This window comes from Meleagris gallopavo, chromosome 7, assembly GCF_905368555.1.
Source record: "Meleagris gallopavo chromosome 7, MGAL_WU_HG_1.1, whole genome shotgun sequence".
NCBI lineage: Eukaryota > Metazoa > Chordata > Aves > Galliformes > Phasianidae > Meleagris > Meleagris gallopavo.
Window position 1 is genome coordinate 34161166 of NC_139410.1, and position 21217 is coordinate 34182382.

A 21217-nucleotide genomic window follows, 5' to 3' on the forward strand; every position below is an offset into this window, starting at 1 on the left:
GAAAGCAGAGTTGAATGGATGGTTCTGTGTATGTACATGTTAAGAGAGGGGAAAATGTTGTTAATAATGCGTCTTTAAAAGAACCTGCTGCTTTTTTTGTGGTGGTTCTAAGGACCTCAGCACGCAGCTGTTGTCACAGGGCCTCCTTCTGCTTTGTGTGGACACACGAGGTTTGTATATGCTGGAGCTGGAGCATACCAGTGCAATTCTCCCTGTCTTCATGCAGTCAGGCTGCTCTCTCCCATTGCTGTGATGGATATTGCAGATAGTAGGAGGGAAAGTTCCCATGTTTCCAGAGAGATGTCACCGACAGCTACAGCTGGAGGCTGCCGTCCCCAGAACCTGTACTAAAGATGTGGGTGATAAAACTGACTTTATCTCCTAAGATTGCTGCTAACAGTGAGGTAGGAACTGAGTAAGAGGTGCAGACTAAGGGTCTGTGACATCCAATTATATGCTAAGTTTAGGAAAAGAGTACAGAAAGCCTATTTGCTATGTAATCTTAGCAGTGTCTTGTTTGTAGTATTTCAATATTAGCAGCAAGTTGTCCTAGAAACGTATCCTGTACAGATAGGTATACAAGCTTGATGCAAAATGTATCATGTGGATCAAATCCAAGCAGTAAATAGACAGCACTTAAAGATCTAGAGAGAGAGAGAGAGAGAATACAGTAGAGTCCCTTAACATAATGAATCTGCTCAGAGTCTGTCCGTGTGGTGGAAGCCTGGGCCCCCTGGTCTGAACTGCTGAGCTTTCACACAATAAGCTTTTATGTAGAATTTCCAGAGCTTTCATCTGTCTTCTGCTGGAGGGTGGGTGAACTCTTCTCTGGTATGTGCTTACACTTAACAAAAAAATAAAATCTTGATAATCGACGTGCATGGCCTTAAGCCTGGGAAGGATGGGGATGATGGAGGCATCAAGTCTGGGAATTCAGCTTCTGTGGCCAGAAACCTCTGTACTTCAGTTCATGCTCTGCTGAGGGCAGCTACGCTCTGCGGTTAAGTGTCCCATGTTCCTCAGCTGTCTGTACAGAGATACCTAAGTTCATGGCATTAAATTGCATTGCATTATTTATGTGAGGGGGGGCTTCAAAACTGCAGTCATAAGCTACTCTGTTTCCTCATGTCACTTCTCAGCCTAAGGCCTCTGCAGTCTGAGCACAAATAGGAACAGACAAGGCTGGGAGTTTTCTGACCTCCAGCAGCAATCTCAGTATCTCTGCATAGATGGTCAAATAAACAGTGTCAGAGAAGAAACAAGGCTGTTACATTATTACATCCACCTGAACTGGACAATGTTACATCCAAGATGAAGGTGGGTGTCAGTCTCTGGCTGTTCAGTGCTGCACTGAGGAATTGTGCTGCTTTCCTTCAGTTTCTGCTTTACTGTCTGTTGGCTGTGCTGATGAGCTGTAGGTAATCATCCTGTAAAAAAAAATAAATAAATAAATAAGAAACTGTTTTTCTTCTCATTCAAAAAGGCTGTTCTCCTGTTGATCTTAAGTGCATAGAAAGCTGTCTTACAAGGACTCTTCCATTACTGTGGAAGAAACAGCTTGAGCAGGCACGACATGAGAGTTCTCCCATAACCTTTTTCTTTTTGGCAATTGTGAAGCTTTGATGTTCCTCTGGCCTGCCAGGAGAATTTATTGCTGAATGAATTCCTTGCTTGTGACAAGAGAAACACCTGTTTCTTCCTGAGCAGAAGAATTCCTCCATCAAAGAACATCTGGCAGTATAAGCCCTTAGACTACTGTTTATGGCTCCCCTTTCTCTGAGGTACTTCAAATACAGCTTTGGAAGTGTAGTTCTCTTAAAGTAAGCATCAGTGTAATAAGGGTTGCTGGCTCTTTCAAAGAAAATACAGACTAGAAATACATCATCATCCTGCCGCATATTACCCATAGAGCCTATGTTTTGCTATGGAAGAAATGTGTTCTCTTCCAGTGTTTTTAATAACTAGGAGTAGAATTTTGTGTATACGTAGATAGAGCTTTAAATGAAATGTTAACAACTTGGAACATGATAGCTACAGAAATGCATTTAGGGCTGCTTTGGGGACCAAGTACCTGGATAGTTTGTCCTTTGTTCCTACTTGGCCTGCTGGCCATCTGCTTCATATCGCAGCTCTAGCAAAGCAATCAATGCTTTTTTCAAAAGATGTATTTGTTAACCATGCATAATTAAACTGTAGAACTCACTTCAGAACCGGTGCAAATAAAAAATGGTCTCAGAAATGGACAAATTCATGGAGAATAGTTTGCCCAAGGTGCTTAAGTATGGTCTGGTGGAACCTCTGAGTCAAATAATTCCCAATCACTGGAGCCTCCTGCCAAGAGCCTTTAGTTGATCCTATGGTTAATGTTGTTTGATATTTTTGAAACATTCTCCTCCAAAGAATATTTATGCTGCAAATCTGGAAGACTTGCTGTTTTTCTGCTATGTGTTCTTAATCTGAGCGCCCGCTTCAGTATTAAAATGCTTTATAACAAACAGGAGTTATTTCTCATGAACTGTTACAGAAAGCTTTCTCATCTCTTCCAAACAGAGGAGGGTTCTAGCGTGAGTGTTTACACTGAGGAATCACTGAATACATATGGGCACACTGAAGAAATTCTCCTCGTGCTGAAGATCTGCACTCGCTTCCCACCTGGCCACGCGTGGCTGCTGCCCTGTGCCAGCAGGGAGAGGTGTCCTGCCCAGGAAGGGACGTGAGTCAGCAGTTAGGAGCTGGTGCAAAGTTCACTCTGCTTCCATTTACCATGTGTGTTCCAAAAGTTAAACTGTAGCTCACGCATTAGCTGTGGCTACGGTTGTTTCTTCTGCGTGGTTGGGAAGGTGCCTTCTGTAAGACGTGAAGGGGACCGGAGGGTAGAAGTAAGGCCAGCTCTGAATGCTTAGGGCTGTGCTGGTGGGCTCATGGAAGTGCTGGTCAGTGAGTTTGCCCCTGTGAGAGTGCATTATTGATCCCAGGCAGGGTTAATGTCTGAGTTCTCTCCAGACTTGCATATTTGGAGCAGTGTCAGCATATTCAATATCACATGCTGCTTGCTCTGTGCTCACTTGTTCTACTGACTTTGGAAATGATATAGGGTAATCCACAGTAAACGTATCCTGGGTTCTTTCTAAGTTGTTTTAATGTGTTGAGCCTTCTGCTGCTGCTATATTGCCAATATTTTTGAGTAAAATAGATTAAAGCTAGCTTATGTATAGTAATACAATCCTCCATCCTGGGTGTAAGTCTTGAGGTAGGTATTTAAAAAGAAGCTCTGCTGCTTGCTTTGTCAGAGCCTTAGCTGACACAGGGCAGGCTCAGCTAGGCTTATTTTCCAAAATGCCACAGAATCAGAAACTCAGGATAATTACTTCATATTAGCTCAGTCCAGAAAGAGCTATTTATCCACCTCCATCAACAGTGGATGGAATGATATTTTTAAGGAATTTGGTGAGAAACTGGCACTATTGCAAGCGACTGTGTAACTTCTCCCGTGGTTTAAAGATAGAGGATGTGCTGATGAATTTGTGCTTCCTAGAAGGCTGCATTCATAGGCAGAATTAGAATTTAAGCTTAGTTTTTAACCCTTTATTCAGAGTAACTTCAAAACTGTCTTTTTTCTCTCCTTCAAGAAGTGTCAGATATTCTGCTGATTTCTTATGAGTGTTGTTGGAGACCTCTGTGCAGGTGATCTGTCGGCCAGATGCCCCCAGAAATAACCTCCTGTCATCATTGTCGTCTCACCTTCGATACGTAGCAGAGTTTGGCACTGCTGCCTGTGAGCAGGGAGAATATCTGTGGAGAACATGTTCAGGGCAGCCTTCTTGAGACTTCTCTTAGCATAGAATGTGGAGTTTCAATTGCCAAATATAAACCAGTCAAAGAGCGCCGAGCTCTTGGTAAGAAGTATCAAAACCTGGATTTCCCTTGAATAGCCGTGATGTTATTTCTTTAAGGCCTTGTAGTTAATTCCTTATTCAGTCCCCCAAAAATAGTTCTTAGCATTGACCAAAGATAGCTTTGCAAAGCGGGGAAAATATGAGTGACGTAGCCGTGTTTTCATTCTGCCATGAGAAATAATGGCCTGCTAACAGAAATTGAACTTTATACAGCTGCAGTGTGATAGAAACTAATTTTTGTTTGCTAAGTGCCACCTGAAAGTAGTCTGTCTGTCTAGTTTTAATTATTCTATCAAGTTTATCTAATTAAAGTTAAGAACTTCTACAGCCAAAACTCATTTCATGTTTTTGAAGATAAATAGGCAAGCTCTGAGAACGTCTCTGCAGCAATCTTTCAGTACTTAAAATTTCCTGCTTTACTTGAATACTTTGGGCTTGTTGTTTTTGTTTTTTATTAGCTTGTAATATTGTGTTGGAATACATCAGATAGGCAAATGGTGCCACTGACCAGAAAAAGATTGCTTTGGTGTGGTTCTATGATGGCCAAGTTTAATAAAACAAGGCCTTGCTTTACATTCTTGTATGCTCACTGCATTTTCCAGTCTCCTCTGCTTTTGTTTGATGCTTTTTGCCTGGGCAGACCAGCAGGACATCTCTCCTTTGGGGGAAGCCATGAACTTAAAGCACAGCATTTCAGGCCATCTGTCAGAGCAGTGTTGTTTTGCACAGGGCTGGGAGTGTCAACAGGTGTGCAGAAAATTCTTTTGTCAAACTGCGTGATTTAGGAGGTTAAAATGAGCATTAAAAAATCTGTTGTCAGGAAGACTAAAGATAGGTAATTCTTTAAATAGATCAGGAGCAAATGAGCTGGAGCTCTACAGTAATACTGCAGAGCTTTAGGATGCTCGGTATTGGGGAGTTTATTCATGAAAAATATCTGTGGTGAAGCTCTAACTTTGCAAGTGAAGCATACAGGCTGGGGAGGATCCAGAAAAACCTTCAAGAGTGGTTTTTTTTCATCTACAAATGCTGCTGAGGGGCTGAGAAATCTCAGTCCATTTAGTTTAAGAAACATCATGGTGACCAGCAGCTATCTGCAACGGGAAGGGATATCTGCAGTGGGAAGGGAGATCTCCAGTGGAAAGTGTTAGTAACTATTAAAAATCAGAGAATGTGGAAAAAGTGGAGATGGGACTGTGTTTTTATCAGGCCAGGATTTTGAGTAAGAATCAGAAATTTTGAATTAATTCCTATGTTATATTAGGTTTCCCATGGGTTGTGTGGTCGTTTAAGAAGTTGAGCTTGATGCAAAAGTTAGTGGTGATGGTTCTTTTTTCCTCTGGTTTAAAATGTAGATTTGCACAGCTTTCTGTGGACGGTTCTCTCCCAAGCTCTTGTTAAAGATAATGTGTTCAGCTCCCAGAAGTTTGAACCTGCATAATTAAGTTGTAGACCAGCATACAAGATTAAAGGGAGTTGTTCAGGTAGCACTAATAAGAATTTCTAGCACTTTTGATGACAAATGTGAGACTTAATAGAGGGATAATCTGAGTAGGGAGTATGGGAAAATGTTGGCAGAAGGAAAAACTTTGATGCGAGACACTTAATAAAGGAAATTAAATGGTTGCTGGTGAGCATACAAAATCATAAGTGAGAATGAACCAGGATGTAAGCAGAGTAAACTATGGGATGCAAGGAATGGATTAGTTTTATATTAAGGCATATGTACCAAATAGCACAAGTATGCTATAGGTGTATAGGCAGCACTGCTCTGAGTTTCAGTTGAAACTCATCAGCAAGTGAATCTTTTCTTATAGACAGAAACCAAAAAGAAGCTGAGCTGATGACTTACATTCCCACTTCATTCCCCAAAGCTAGCTTTAAGAAACTGTATAGAAAATATCTTAATTTCATTGCTGTCTGCTGAGTTTTAGTCTTAAATGCAGATGACCAAATCAGAACTGAATTCAATATAGTGAATGAATTCCCCTTCTCTTCCAGCAGTGTAGAAACTGTTCTGCTCATCAGTAAGTTTCTTCACCAACACTTCTGTCCTGTATCCCCCATCCCCTTTATCCAGGGAACTATACAACTGTATTGAAAATTGCCTTAGCATATTTCAGAGCCAGTATAATAGCTTTGTAATCAGTGATAAATATCTAATTTAAAGATAATTAAAAATGCCTGTCATATATAAGCATGTGATGTTTAAGTAAAAGTTGTTTCTGCTTGCTTAGGAGGTGATAAGATTGTAGACTAAATGTGATTAATGTTCTTTGCAGATGTTGCTTTATATGCTTAGGCTCTCAGAAGTAGAGCAGTCTAGACTGTCTGTCTGCATTCTCCTGCTGCTTTGATCTTGATTAAAACTGGTTGTATTACATTTATCATCTTCCTTTTTGAATGCCAGGAACTATCTCAACTGGTTTTTGTATGTATGCGTGTTTATATAGAAAGATACTGAGTACCTTTGTTTGAATGCTGTAAAAATTGCATATTTGGATGTCTTCAGCAAATAGCAAAAACAGATGGTTTTTGTCTTGAAAGCCTTAATTCTATCACTTGGCTTCTTTCAGACACAGCAAATGTTATTCAGAATGTTAGTGAAATTCATCAGGAGTGAATCAGGCTAGCGTTTTAAGTATGCTTCTTCCCCTCCTGTTGGATAGATAAAGAAGAATAGGTGGCTGCTTCTGCTCTCTGAGTTCTTCAGTCACCTTGCTGCAGTCATCTGTATTTCTGTCAGGTCTGGTGTTCTATTAATATCTACATGATCTATCTGCTACCCCAGGATTTTCTCTGCGTGCCACCCCTGAGTGCTGCACACAGTGCTCGTGTGGCACTGCCAGCAGTGCTACCTGCAGAGCAGAGCTCTCCAAACGCTGCTTATGGCTTCCACTGCTTTGGGAGATGATGAGTTTTTCACTCGTGCATAAGCATAGCTGGGAATGATTTTTCAGCATTTGGATAATTAAGTTTCCTGGGTGTTTTTTGTTTGTTTGTTTGTTTTGTTTTGCTGACTTATCGTGTGAAGATTGCATGGGTTCAGTTTGAAGACATGTTATGTTTTATGGGCAAGATTTAAGTGAGTCCTGTTAACAGTAATAAATTAGTTGATGGGTGGTCAGTAGAAAATTTGGGGTATTTCCATGAAGTATTGAAGGAGATGGGGTTTCTTTTTTATTACATTTGTTGTTGCCTTAGGGTGCTCTCTGTATTTGAGTAAGCGCTGTTTGTGAGATGTGTGCGTGTTGTAGCATCCAGACCACAGTAGCATCTTAAATCCAAGTATGGGAATATGGCTGCATTACGTTTTGCTCCTCAAGTGCACCAAACAAATGAGTAATAAGAACTGGATAATAAGTTAAATACTGCATACATCATGTACTCCTCACTACTGGGTGTGCTGGGTACTACAGGGTGCCTGCAGCCAGAGCTCAGGAGCTCCCTGAAAGTTGCTGAAATGAAGATTGCAGTTGACACAACGATTGGGGAAAATTAATTAAAAGATTTGAATACAGGTCTCACACAGCAAATCTGAATTTCCCCCTCTTTTAAAAGCGTTATGCAGTACTTAATTGATGTACTGGCTGAACCGGAGTTGCCGTTCTCAATGTGTGAGCTTTGTAGCTGAGAGCTGTGTGGGGCTCTCACAGGAAGACCTGTGTTCCCTGAGAGTCATTTCTTAATAAAATTCTGGTAATTTACTTTAATACTGTGAATTAACATATTGAGAAATTAATGCTACAAATGTAATGCAACGTTTTGTGACAAATGCATTTTTAAGGTTTTCTTGCAAAGTTGAATGAAGCAAAACTGGCTTAATCAAACACTTCCTTCATGTCATTTTTTTTCACTAATTTGCATGCTATAAACCTATTTAAATATCTTAGGATTATTGTACCATGTCAGGTACGTTCTATGCCACGAGGGTACACAGCACCAAAATTCACCTTGATCACATGTTAGCAAACACATGGATTGCTAAGCACAGAGCCAGCAGCAGTTATTATTCTGGTGTGATTTTGAGCAGTTTTATTGCAGACATACAGTCTGCAGTGCTCCTGGGGACTTCAGTTCTGCTGAGCATCCATGCATGGGTCTAAATGAGAATGTAATTTGATGGCTCAGTGATGAAACGTTGAGGTTGTTAAAATCTTGCAAACGTGTTTTCAGTACCTTTTAGTATACAGTACGTTTTGCAGCACATATTTGCCCTGAACTACCGTTGACTCCATCTCTGTCTCTGCCTTGCTTCTTACTGAACATCAAACATCATTAGGAGAAGCTGCTGTTTGTTTTTTTTCTTTTTCCTTACGAAAAAGCATGGACATGAAAATGCAGATTGTGTTTGTAGGCAGGTAAGGTAACTAGAAGCCTCTATCCTGGGTTATGTTTGTATTGTTTTGGCTCTCATGCCAGATCAGTGCTGATACACTTAAGACAGCTGTTGCAGCAGTTGCTGCATCTAACTGTGGTTATGACAAGAAGTGTGCAGTTTGCCCCATGAGCAGCTATTCCTGAAGTCACTGCTGCAGGGCTGTGCTGGGGAGCAGCAGCACAGCCTTCAGGAAGCTGATCTGAAATTGTTCCCACCCCAGCCAGTTATTCTTAAAGCTTTTTCAGGCAGAAACAAAACACTGAGTTGGTTACATTTTAGTGCTTAATGTCCTGATGTTAATAACCTGATTTTGGGTTTTGGGGTACTTCATTTATAGGCTTATTCTTGCAAACATATTCGTAATTAGTAATAATGCAAAAAAACAATTAAAAATCCAGTGGATAGAAAAATCTGCTCGTGGGAATACACAGCTTAACAAAAATAGTGCAGGGACTTGCCTGAAGCTGGGATATGTTAGGAAATGGCTTTGTTGTTCTGTCTCTTTTTTTTTATCTTGCTGTGAACCTCCAATACCTGAATGTTTGACAGCTTTTCAATCACTCTTATCAGCATTTATTCTACATAAAAATGGACATAGTGATCTGTAGTAAAATCTTGTTCTCACTGTTAATCTCTTTAGGGCTTGGGAAGGAAATGTTGGGGGTTCAAAGTAATTAAGTTATTGCTGGGCTCAGCAATTGCTGGGTGTGTGGTGCTCAGAGCCTGTACCTGTGGCTTAGGTACAGAGCACACATAGGAGCTCGGAAGCAAGAAGATACATACCTACCTTGCCTTACTTACGTAGTATAAGGCTAGATAGTAGAAGTGGATACAGCAAGGTTTGAGGTCAGGCAGTTGGTGTTTTTTTTTTTTTTTTGCTTTAGGTTGAAAGTTCAGCAGTCAAAAGCATTTTAACGTTTTTATGATGATAGGTATTTACTCAGATGGGCAGTGTTGCAGTTTGACGTTTATGGAAGTTTAGTGGCTGAAGGAGGGAATTACTTCCACTCGTTTGTGCCAGTTCAGCTGTTTGTGAGGCTGTGCTGCAGAATCTGCTTTGTTGATTGCACTACAACTTAGAAATGTACTGCCTTGTGTTAGAGCAGCTACTGCGAGCTACTAATGTGATGTGGCTGTGATGTGTGCAGTCTTAGAATGCTTCTGAAGGAGTAACAAAGGAAAAAACAATATTGATACGATGCAAGTCTTCGGGAATGTTTCATCTCAAGTACTGATGCAATTCTGGCCAACCTCTTCAGGAAGGATGAACTGGGACAGGCCTGCTGTTACACTGAGTGCTGAAATGAAAAGGAGAGCAAAAAATGAAAAGGCAAGAAAAACTTGTAGCATCAGCTGTGTGAAACATCAGATGTAAAGGTGGATGCTTGCCTCATGGACATCATACTGCTTTGGTTTGACTCACTGTGCAATTCTGTTTTCTTTGCAAAAACTGTTGATACAGTTTGCATTGATACTGACTGATTCAGAAGGGAAAAGGTGTCATTTTTGTTTGTAACTGAATTCTGTTTTTCTGTTGACGTTTTTGCAGAAGTAGAAGGGATTCTCCTTGCGTGGAAGAGGAGAGTCTTCTCATCTCATGATACACCAGTGAAATGTTGGTCATATTCAACATGATTCTGGAGGGTGTCTGAAGTAGTGCAGGAAAGGATGTGGAAGAGAAGAGCTTTCACAGATCCCAGCCTGGACAAAGGACCATTCTGATGAGCAGCACTGTAGTGATTCACAGCTGGGTGTCACTGGGGTGGGAAGCAGAATAAAACCATCAGGCAGGCTGGTTCCCTCTTGCTGCATGGAAAATTCAGATTGTTTTATGCAGTCTGTAGAGAAGGAGGAAAGTCATTTATATCCCTCAGCTGCCAAGATAGCATGTAATTGAAGATGATTTTTTTTTTTTTTCCCCTCATAGTTAGCAGAATCTTCTGTGGCCCTAGTTTATCTCTGGAAAATCTAGCATGGTAGAAAAGGGTAAGAAGAAAAGCCAAGTGAGCCTGGTGCATTGGATGAATGCAAGAGGAGAGGCAGCCCCATACAGCACAGCAGGGCCCACCTGGGGACTGCCCTTACCAGCAGCAAGGCTGTAGCTTCCCCTTGCTCTGGGGCTCCAAGTACCAGGTCATGTGGACAGGTACCTGAGGACGTGTCTGGGAAACTCCCAGTCAGACCTTCAGATGGAAATTCGGCTGGTTACCAGCAACAGCGTGATAATCATCCTTCAGAGCCAGTCATACCTTCCTGTTTGAGTCTGATATCCTTAGATGGTCTATTTAGGCTTTAGTCTAGGAGCAGGGTGCCTGCAAAGTGCTTTGTTTTTTAATTCTAGCAGCAGCACTGTAAGGCTCTGTGTGGAAATGGGGGTACAACTTGTCAGCCATGGGAAAGCATCCATAGCTCCCTCGTCTAGCTCAGCCAGGACTTATAGATGGTGCCACCAAACGGGGCACAGCAGAGCCCCAGGTTGGGGCTTTTTTAGTCCCAATACTACCAAACCTGAGTTTTTCTTTGAATTATGTTTCTACATTCAAACCTACATGCAGTACCAAGTGCCTGTATTTTGGGAAGAGCAGCGGGAAGGAGTCCCATAAGCCAAGCCTTGCCTCTTTTATCTGTGGTTTGTTCCTTTTTCTCACTTCCTTTTTAAATCTTGGCTGAGCCAAAAGAGCTTTTCCTTTGAGGTCAGCTACTGTGATTATTTTCTAGTGACTTATCGTGTGTGTGTCTGCTTCAGGGTTTGTGCCAGGGGGAGGAGGGTAATCCCAGAAGAAAACTCTGTGTGTTTCTGCATTGGTGTCTGATCTGCCCCTCCTTGGTGTCTTCAGCCTCTGAATCTTGTAGAATTTGAACTCGTGTGAGTGCTGTGCACAGTGTCATTTTTGGGGGGTAAATTTTTATCAGCTTATAATAACTTTTGTGTTGTTCAGAGGGAGAAAGAAGTGTTTGACCATTAATGTCTGGATGAGGTGAGTGTAGTCCCAAAGCTGTACTTCAAAAAACCGAGCTGCTTATAGAATCTGTCAACGTTTTTTCCCTTACAAAATTGTTAGACAGTAGATGAGAGGACTTTTCTGTTTTGTGCTGCTCGCACCTTTGCAGTGACAGGAGTGATGTGTTTGAACTTGAAAACATCAGCCTGTGTTTTAGTGTGCTCCCTTGAAGTCAAGAAGTGTGAAAAATAGCACTTCACTTTGCTTGAAGTTTCTGGAGATTCACAGAGGTTGGCAACCTTTATTTTGGACAAAGCTGGTTGGTGCCATAGATATCAGTTGGTTCTCTCCAATGGCCATTGCTGGCACAAGTTCTCCCTAAGCAGTGTTGATGCTGCCTGAGCAGGACACCACAAGCTTTCTTCTTTCCTCTTCTTTAAGTGGAAGGGAGGAGCCATTGGGAGGGAAGCATCTTGCAAAAGTATTGTCGGCTTTTTTGTTTCGTGATTAAAAGTTCAGAGAGCTTCAGATACTGTTGTTGTACCCCTGGCAGTCGCCAATGTGAGTACTTTGTGTTATCACAATTCCCATTCTTTAATCCCATCTTTCTTAACCACTCCCACGGAGCCTTTACTTCAGATGTGGGCTCCTCAAACCAGCAACCAAATTCCAAGGTTCCTCGCCTTCATGTGGGTCTTTTTCCTTGAACTGTAGCTTCCCTCCTTAGATATTCCATTAGTTCCGCTGCCTTTCTAACATCTCGGGTCTCTGAAAACCATAGCTCTTTGTTTAAATTAACTGAAAGGTTAATAGGCTCTCCAAAAGGTTCTCTGGGAGAAGTTCAGCATGGTGAGTGCACAGCTGTGTCTGCAGAGCTTCTTCAAGGTGGCTAGTCACTGAGGCTTGAACTTGAAAGGTCAAGTGGCCACTTTTGCAATACTGATGACTGACAAGTAAAGCCTTTCTTCTCACTCAGATGTTCAGTGTGTTTTAAGGTCATCTCTTCTTTGGATTCCAAACTTTTAGTTCTTTCATGTGACTGTGTCTAATTTTGCCTTGTTACATGTCATCAGTAGTACTCATGATAGTACTGGCTTGGTAGCCTGAAGTGGTGTTTCTATTCAAAAGTTGGTATGCTTTGCATGATACTTAAGTCTGCCAAATCTTTCTTACTGGAACTATGTCATTGCTGTGCCTTGAAATGTTAAGTGGAACTTAACTGCAAAATGTAAGCGTTAGTGAAAGCAAGATGCCCAAGAAAGCAAGGGTGTTTTGGCACATTGCTTGCACCCTGAAGAGAAATGGTGACATGCTGGTGACATGCCGGAGCCATGCAGCCTTCCCCCAGCACATGGTTCTGCTGCAGCTCACCTCATGCTGAGGCATCGTGCACCGACTGCTTAGTGGCAGAACAAAGCTGCTGAGTGGTCCAGCTGCACCTCCAGCACCAGAGCTGCCTTTGCATCCGTGCCAGTGAGGAGAGAAATGGAGCACCGTGCGTGGTGCCAGCCCTTTGTTCCTGAAGTAAGAAGCACTGCTATTTTGTGCTGCTCTTGTAGAAGCTCTCCATTGATTCAAGTGTTGAGCTGCTTTGCTCCAGGAGCTGTAGTGGAGCTTGCATTCACACTCACTATTAATACATTTTTTGCTAACTTCTATTTCTTTAATATCAACTAATATGTAAAATAATCTAGAGTGATTATGGCAGCTAACTTATTAAAAATTGTCTACTGCGTTAGTATCTGTAAATCCTCAGTTGCAAAGTCATTATTTCATTCGTAAGTTTTGTCCTAGGAAAAGAACTGAGCCCTCAGATCCTTTAGTAAGGCTCCTGAAAGCTCTTTGGATGGAGCACTTTAGTGGTATTTCTGCATTCTTCTCCAATAACCTTCTGATTGACTACAATGCTGATTTGGTAGACCGTGCTAAAAAGGAGAAGGTTGAGGAGAAATTCTAATCTGAGGAGACAGAACATCTCCTCTGCAAGGCAGTGTGGCAGCAGGTCGAGTGATTTGTTGCTTTACTGACTTGTTTATCTTTTGCCTGATTCTTGCACTGCTTAGGTTAATTGCTGCCATGTATGGATTTAATGAATGTACTTTGGCACAGTTTAGAGGAATTACAGTCCTTGTCTGACCTGAAAGCATTGAGAACAACGGTAATAGGACTAACACTTGTCCAAAGCTCAACAAAATATGTTTTGAGGCATCTTATGCATAAAGAGGATGGAGCAGATCCTTTGTGTTGTAACTCAGTTTGCTTTATTAGATTAAAAATAAACTCTTTATTTTTCCTTTGAGAAACATTCCCTTGGGTGTTATCAGAAAAAAATATAGAAAGATAAAAACTTGCTTCCTGGTTGTGGAAACATCAAAGCTGCGCCTTTGTTGTGTATTTTTGTAGTCTGTTCCCAGATATATTTGTGGGTCTAGAGGGCGTATATGAGATCACTGTGGAAACAACTAGAATAATATATGTGGATAAGTACTTGAAAAAGGTATCTATGCTGTAAGTAAAGCTTTTCAGGTGCTATCTGTAGCTATACTACATTTTCTGACCTCCTTCTTACTTGCCTAGAGCAGTATTATGATTCACATATTGTAATGAGTGGGGGTGGTCTGTTGTGCTCTGTCTCACTGTGTCCAGTCCCTGTGGTGCTTCTGCTGATCCAGCATACTAATACATTAGTTCCTTATGAATTTGTGGACCTCCCTGCCCACATTGAGTTCAGATGCACCCCAAATATCACACAGTGTAAATAACCCTCCTGCAATAAGTAGAATGGTACCAGAACTAGCTTAACCCTATCATTTTTCACATAGCAGATTTTCTAGTGAACAGCCCCAAGAAAGTCCTTGCCTATCCTATGAGCGTTCCTGCCTGTAAAGCCTTGCCTTTTCTGTCCTTGTGTTTGTAGTAGCATCAAGCACCACTGAAGTGTGATGGACTTGTTGGGGTAGGTTGTACAGCAGGGAAAGACACGTGGGATCCTCTTCCATGTTTCACTTTTGCCATTTGCATCTTGGGCTTAAGTAAGTGCATCTCAGAAGAATGCTGGATGGAAAAAGAGCACAGTTCCATCTACAAACAGGCAAGATTTTTTTTTTTTCAGGAATTCATGTAGTTCTACTTAAAAAAAAAAAAAAAAATGGAAGCCAGTCCTTCAAATCCCTACAAAGGTGAGGTTTTCCAGACTGCTCCTAACAACTCTGATAAAGTTGTTTTCTGTTCAGCTGACAATTACAGCGCATCCTGTATTAACAGCAGTTCAGAAGTTCACTAGCATATGTTGGTTCTTTTTTCTACTGCAGCTGTCATTTGAACACAAATGCCTAGTGATACAGCAGCACGCAACCTGCAGTGTCACAGAATAGATTAAATGTTATCTGTGCTAACATGCTGAAACCAAACTGTGTTATATACCTCTGTATTCTTTTTTTTAACATGTTTTCTTCTCACAAGCTTTCAGACCTTGAGTTCATAAGAGCATGAGTTCTTAAGATTCTAGAATCACAAGGTTGGAGAAGATCTATAAGATCATCTAGTCCTTATCCTGGAGCTCTGCTCGTGGCTCCATTCAGCAGCAGCATTTTGCATTTTGAGATTCAGTAGTAGGTTTCCCAAGGACCTGACAGTTTCTGGAGAAAACAATTGTTCAACACTCAGAATGGTAATAGGAGTTTCATTAGAGGCATATTCTGCCTAAATTGGAACCCAAATAGATCTGTATTTGTTGTAAGCTCCAGCTGCCACATTCTTCCAACAGTTTTGGGAAGGGGCTGTCTGGCTGCAAGCTTTGTGCAGTAGGCTCAGGGCTGCTTCCTTATGCAATGTCCCTGTTTCCTCTCTCCTTGCTTTCACCTTGGTCCCGCTTCTCTACTGTGAAAGCTGCGTCAGGACTGTCCTGGTACATCCACACGTCACTTCAGCCTGGCCAGAGCTATCCCAAATGGCCTCGCAGCCACCAGAGAAGGTATTATCACAGCTAGGTGCTCCGGTCAGCTCCAGGGTCCCTAAAGCAGTGCTTTGCCAACAGCCCAGTTAGATGGAGCTGATGCACAGCATTGACAAATAGGAAAACCCGAGCGTAGAGAAGATGTGTGTAAGAAAACTATTTGTGCAAAGTTAATTTTATTGTAGTTTCAGAATTTCACAAATTCAGCTTGTCCTGTGGTCCTTCAAAGCAAGGCTTGGCAATAGGAGAAAAGGAATGGCACGTATGAGATACATCCAGGACTTCTGCTTTATTGCACTGACAGAACCAAATTGTTCAATCTGTTGCCTCATCTGTTTCTTGCCATAGCTGGGAGTTGTAAAGGTCAGGCCATTGCAACACAAAGAATGTAATAGTTAGCATGCTGCATCTCACAGTGTTACCAGCTGGCTAGCGCGTCTCTCCCGTTGAACATCCAGGCTCTTTCCCAAGAAGCATAAGCAGCATCCTCTGCCTATTTTGGGAATGCGTCAAAGTCAAAAGTTTCTGGAAGTGGCAATGCAGAGTGGCCAACATTGTCAGCCTGCTCTGATGCCCACTGCTGTGTTCTGAGGGTGCTGCTGCAGCACTCAGCAGGAAGCAGTCCCTGCTGCCATGGGAGATGTGGTCTTTTGGTGCCCGTACAGCAGGCTGTGCTCGCTCACACTTCCACTCCTGCTGGCTCGATGGGTGCCTCCAGCAGTGTGCCGGCCACCCCCATCCCTTGGGGTGCTGCTGAGTGCCTGGATGCCAACGGTTTGGTCCCACAGGTCAGGGCTAGAGCTGCCCTGCTGATGGCTGTGTCTGCTAGTTCAGGAGAAAGGAGCATGGGTATGGATACAGCACGTATCCAGATTATAAATGTATGTTAGGTACTGAGTGATACAAAGAAATAGGGGAACCTGACTGGCACTGTTACTGAAAACGTTTTTTGGTTAACATCTCACCTTTAGTACTGTGTCTTAAATCTATCAGCTCTGTGCACAGGCAGACTGAACGTGTGTTGTCGTACTTCTGACCAATCCTAGTTTTATTCTATATCCTTCTGTTTTTCCATGCCTTTTTAATATATTAAATGATGAAGCTTGGATGAAAATTGATGACACCTTCTTGGCAGTGTTTGCAAGACAAAAACAGAAGGAAAAGCCAGGTTGTTCTTTCCCTCTGCTAAGTGCATCATGCTCTGGGATGCGTGCAAACCATTCCTCACAGTATCCACTGGAAATGTTTTTGAAACTGAGAACTGTGAGCTCTGCTATCTGGGGTTTGAGGAACGGTCCTAACAGCTCAGATTTGCAGAATCCAGATTGATACTTCCCATCACATCAAAACTCTCAAGTTAGCTCCAAACAGAGTGCTTCAGTCTGATAATGCTGGTTGATTTTTGTGGTTGGCCATTGGTAGGCATTGATGGATCGTTTATGGTAGCAATTTGAAAGACAAATCAGCATTGCTGAAAATTTTGTTTTTAAGAATGGCGGGATGGCAGGAAGGAAACAACCACACAACAAGTAAGCAGTGTAGCAGGACTGCTAATCTGATACAGTGCACCAGCTTGTTCAGTACAGACTGCTCAGTGCCCTGGCCTCCAAGCACCATTTGGCTCTCATGCCTGGAGCCTGCATGCAGCCTTTGTGGCTGGCCCTGGGCACAAGGGAAGTTGGGCACTGGGCTGTGGAGATGTGGCAAAGCTCCAGTGGCTGTCATCTTGCAGCTGGTTCTCTAGGTGGGACCACAGCAGGGCATCCACTTTGCCCTTGGAGGTGGGGGACCATTGCCTGACACCTGTTGGACAGAACTGCCATTGTCTGCTTTGTCAATTGGAGTGGCTGAAGAGATGCTGCTTTGGCATTGTGTTTTTGATGCATCCGAACCATTCAGTGATCAGTTGAGTTTAGGTTTCTAAGATGTACAAGCAGATTTTGGGGCAGTTGTGGCAACATAAGAAGGGGGGGAAAAAGCTTTTTGGTAAATTCTGCTTGCTGATATTCTTTGGCTAAAAAAACTCAACTTTTAATGTTCAGTATTTTAAGATTTGTATTCTCTTGCTGTTCAGGGTAAAATATTGCCATGACTTGTCCTTTGTTTCTTCAAATCTTGATAAGGTGTCCAAGTTGGCATTTGAGTTAACGGAAGGGCTGTGGTTTAGGTTTCAAAACTGACTTGGAATGCGTGCAAACTTTCAGTGCTTCTTTTCTTTGGTTAAAAAACAAAGAGGGCGAAGGGGAAAAGGTAGAAGCTGTCCTGATGCAAGCATTGTGTGATCTGTCACTACATCCTGGGTTTGACTGTTGGTGTGCAACTTGTTCTTCAGAGTGCTGCTAACTGTGGTGTGCTTTTCTTCCCTTGAAGGTGCCATTCTTGGCAGATCAGAAACACAAGAGTGCATCTACTACAACGCTAATTGGGAGAAAGATAAAACAAATCGCAGCGGCATTGAGCCCTGTTATGGAGATAAAGATAAAAGACGACACTGCTTTGCTACATGGAAGAATATTTCTGGATCAATTGAAATTGTGAAACAAGGTTGCTGGCTAGATGACATCAACTGTTATGACAGGTAAGTTTTCTTGTAAGCTTTATTTGTAAGTTTATACTATATTGCTTGTCTGTAATTATTACAACCTCTCTTCTGCAGTTGGTAACTGAGAAAAAAGATCTTACGGTAGCCTGGAAATAATTGCATTTATGCTTTTGTCCAATGTGGGATTTTTTCCTTACTTAACTGTATGGACCCAACTTCACCTGAGTAAATTTATGGTATTTACAGAATAGCGTGAGCTACTCTTTCTCATTCAGTTACTATGTACTAAAACTTGTAATTTAGGCCAATAGATTTTTTTTTTTTTCCTAGCATCTTACTGTCAAACAGTGCAAATAGAGTTACTGAAAACAGAACTTGCAATTTTATAGTTCACCTCTCCCAAGTCTTTGGAGCAGGATTGTCAATACGTGGTGTCCGTGCTTTCCTTAAATCTGAAAGCATTTTGCCTGTTGGCTAAAAGGCTCACCTCACTAGCAGTTCTGAGAGACACTGAATATTTTTAAATTCCACTCATTTTAGTGTAACAGATGGCGTAGCAAGTACCCATGAGCATTAACAGCAGGACTTGTGCTTTGTTAGTTACTGGCTGAATAAAGGTCGTGACTCTTTTAAGAAATAGTATTACATCTTTTAGGAAATAGTACTGTAGGTCTTTGAAGTACTGTACAAACTGTTATTTATCCAAAACAGTTGCTATTTGGAAAGGGAAATAATTAAAAATAATAAAAGCGTGAAATATCTGTATTAAGATGAATTTGGCAATTATTTTTGGCAATATTTTAGAAAGCTTTCCTGTTATGTTTGTTGAATGAGTAGAAGGAATCATTGTAGTCCTTTCTACCAAATAAAGTTTCCCCATGCTGGGATGTTTTTTTCCTTTAACTGATAGCTTAAAGCTAAGTTGAATAGTACTCCTGACTTTCTGTTTCTCAGAGAAGAAGTAAAGCATCTGCAAGGTTGCTTACACAGCATGGTTGAAATCCTGCTGTGCTGGAAGACAGAGGACAATTTCTGAAGAAACCTTATTTATTGCTACTAGTATGTAGTATCAGTAAGCCAGGATGGGAAAGTACTTTGATTTCTTTTTAACATCTTCTTAGTTGTAGATTTGCAGAAGAATTGGAAATATTTACATTTTGGACTGATTTTATTTCTGCTAGGTTTTGAATTTTTAGGATGGAAATAGAATTTCTCAAATTGGAAGTAGAATTAGGTTCTGTACCATTGGCATCCCACTGCTGCAAACTGTATCACTGAGCAGTGAAAAAATTCAGCGCTAAGTCCTCCTTTGAGCTAAGAAAAGAAACTGGAAGAAGGGATAAAATGCAGGAGGGGAACAGTTGAAGTAAAAGCTTGTCTACGCCCTCAGTAAGTTGTCAAAAGAATGCATGCTGCTGTGATTGTCTAAAATATCCATTAAGCAAAATCTTATCTCTGGCAGTTTACTAAACAGAGAGTTACAGGGTGATGAATTCCAAGCAGCAGCAGATTAAGAACATCAAAGAATGAATGTGTTGGGGACATTTCAGCACAGTCTAATTGTAAGAGCCAGAGCTATGAAATAACCTTCTTTCTGAAGATGAACCTGGAACTTTTGTGGAGGTCTAGCAGTATGTAATGTCTGCAGCTATTCCTGCAGGATCTTCATGCTCGCTGTCTGCTGTCAAGTTGTTGCCTTCTGCATTGCTCCTGTTTCTGCCTCCTTGCTTGAGGAGTTTGAGTTTGTTAGTTAAAAGAAATCCTGGCCTGCTTTTAAGCCGCTGACTGAAATAAACCCTTTTCCTACATGCAATGCATGCATGAAGGAGAACTCATAGAATTTCAATGCTTTCTAAAAATGCAGTAAAATAATTCTACTTCTTATCTCCAGTGTTTGCAACCCTGTTCTGTGAGACTGTGATTTAAATGCTCACCATTTGCTCGTTTGTTTTGCACATGTAAACACACATCTTGAACTCGTCTTCAGTACTTCTGTCAGCTCTCCTCAAATTTTGTGTTAGAAATAGCAAAACATTCTATTTCGGGTTTAGTATTAACAATATTTAATTATTGCAATATAAAATAACAAGTCTTCCTCACATTTCACTGTCATCTGAGTAGTGAGCTATTCTGGGTAACTCGCTGAAGCTCCCTTGAAATTTTAAATATTATCAAATGTTTTCTTTTCAGCAAAATAGACAGCATAAGATTAATAAGGTTTTTTGTTATTATCTTCTATAGGAATGATTGCATAGAGAAAAAAGACAGCCCTGAAGTGTTCTTCTGTTGTTGTGAAGGCAACATGTGCAATGAACGCTTCTTCTATTTTCCAGAAATGGAGGTCACGCAGCGTAAGTTGGTCTTGACACACTGATGAAGAAACTGCATAGCAGAGTTCAGAAATGTCGAATATTGTGTGTGTTTAGGAGATGAGGCTTTCCAAAATGTTACAGTCAGTTTTTTTTCTGCCAGAAGGTTTCTGATTCCCAAATGATAGAGAGCTGTGTGCATTCATATAACAAACCTAGAAAGTTACCAGTTTTTTTTTTCTTCAATTTTAAAAGCTACTAAAAGAAAGAAATTTAAATTTAAATTCATAAAATGCACTCAGCTCTTTTCTAAAGATGAGAAGAAAAAATAATGTGAAATAATTGGTCGTTTTGATATACTGGCTCTACTGTCAAATCTTACCTTAATTGAACAGGTAAGCCTCTGTAAGCATTTATTAGGCTATAATCAGTATCATCTACACATGCACATACCAGCCTAGGAATGCTCTTCATGAAAAGATGTTTGCAGTATTTCTTTCAACTGATTGACACAGTAACCTTTAAAAATCTCAGAAGGATTTCTTCCTAAGTTACAGAGCACCTCAGGTAGCCACACTTAATAAACTGTTTTAAGAAAACAATAACTAGAAGATTATTGGGTTATTCTTGAGTATCTGCTTCCGGTCAAGAATCTCATAATCTTTGTTAGAAGGCTATCAGTGTTAATAAGTCAATTGAAAACAGCAGATGTCTTCTGCACCACATAGCCTGAGGAAGTTGTGATATTAAATAACATTTCTGTGAGATTGAAGTAAACTTTGGTGACCCAAGAGATGCTCCTGTCAGTTTTGTCAGTAATGCAGTAATGGGCATTCTTCCTTGCTCTCTTTTGCCCCAGAAGTTCCTCTGGAGTCCTCCCTGAGATACTTAGATAAGTGTCTAGAGGATTTTTACTTTCAGCAAACGAGCAGAGCCTCAGTATGTTGGCAGATTATTTCTGGCCAGCACTACTTACTAACGATATCTTACTATTTACATTCTGAAGATGCAACCTCTGTATTGATTCTTTTTTTCCTTTGTTTAGTGATGGCATTCTTGCAATCTTTTAAAGTAAAAACATCTCTTACACAATGTAGATAGAGCAAGCATAGAAGCACAGAGCAGGTGGGCATGCTGACATGTAAGTCTAGAGATCTGGGTTATCTTCACATCTTTAAAATGCTGTATATAG

General features: G+C 41.2%; 1 protein-coding gene across 1 annotated transcript in view; it reads left to right on the forward strand.

Annotated features, from left to right (window-relative positions):
• The window catches only part of ACVR2A (activin A receptor type 2A), a 55685-nt gene that overhangs the window by 12159 nt on the left and 22309 nt on the right, over nucleotides 1-21217 (forward strand). Inside the window, exons 2-3 of the mRNA XM_003207751.5 lie at nucleotides 17545-17752; nucleotides 19958-20067. Of these exons, the coding sequence (XP_003207799.1) occupies nucleotides 17545-17752; nucleotides 19958-20067 (318 nt within the window). The remainder of the gene's footprint in view (nucleotides 1-17544; nucleotides 17753-19957; nucleotides 20068-21217) is intronic.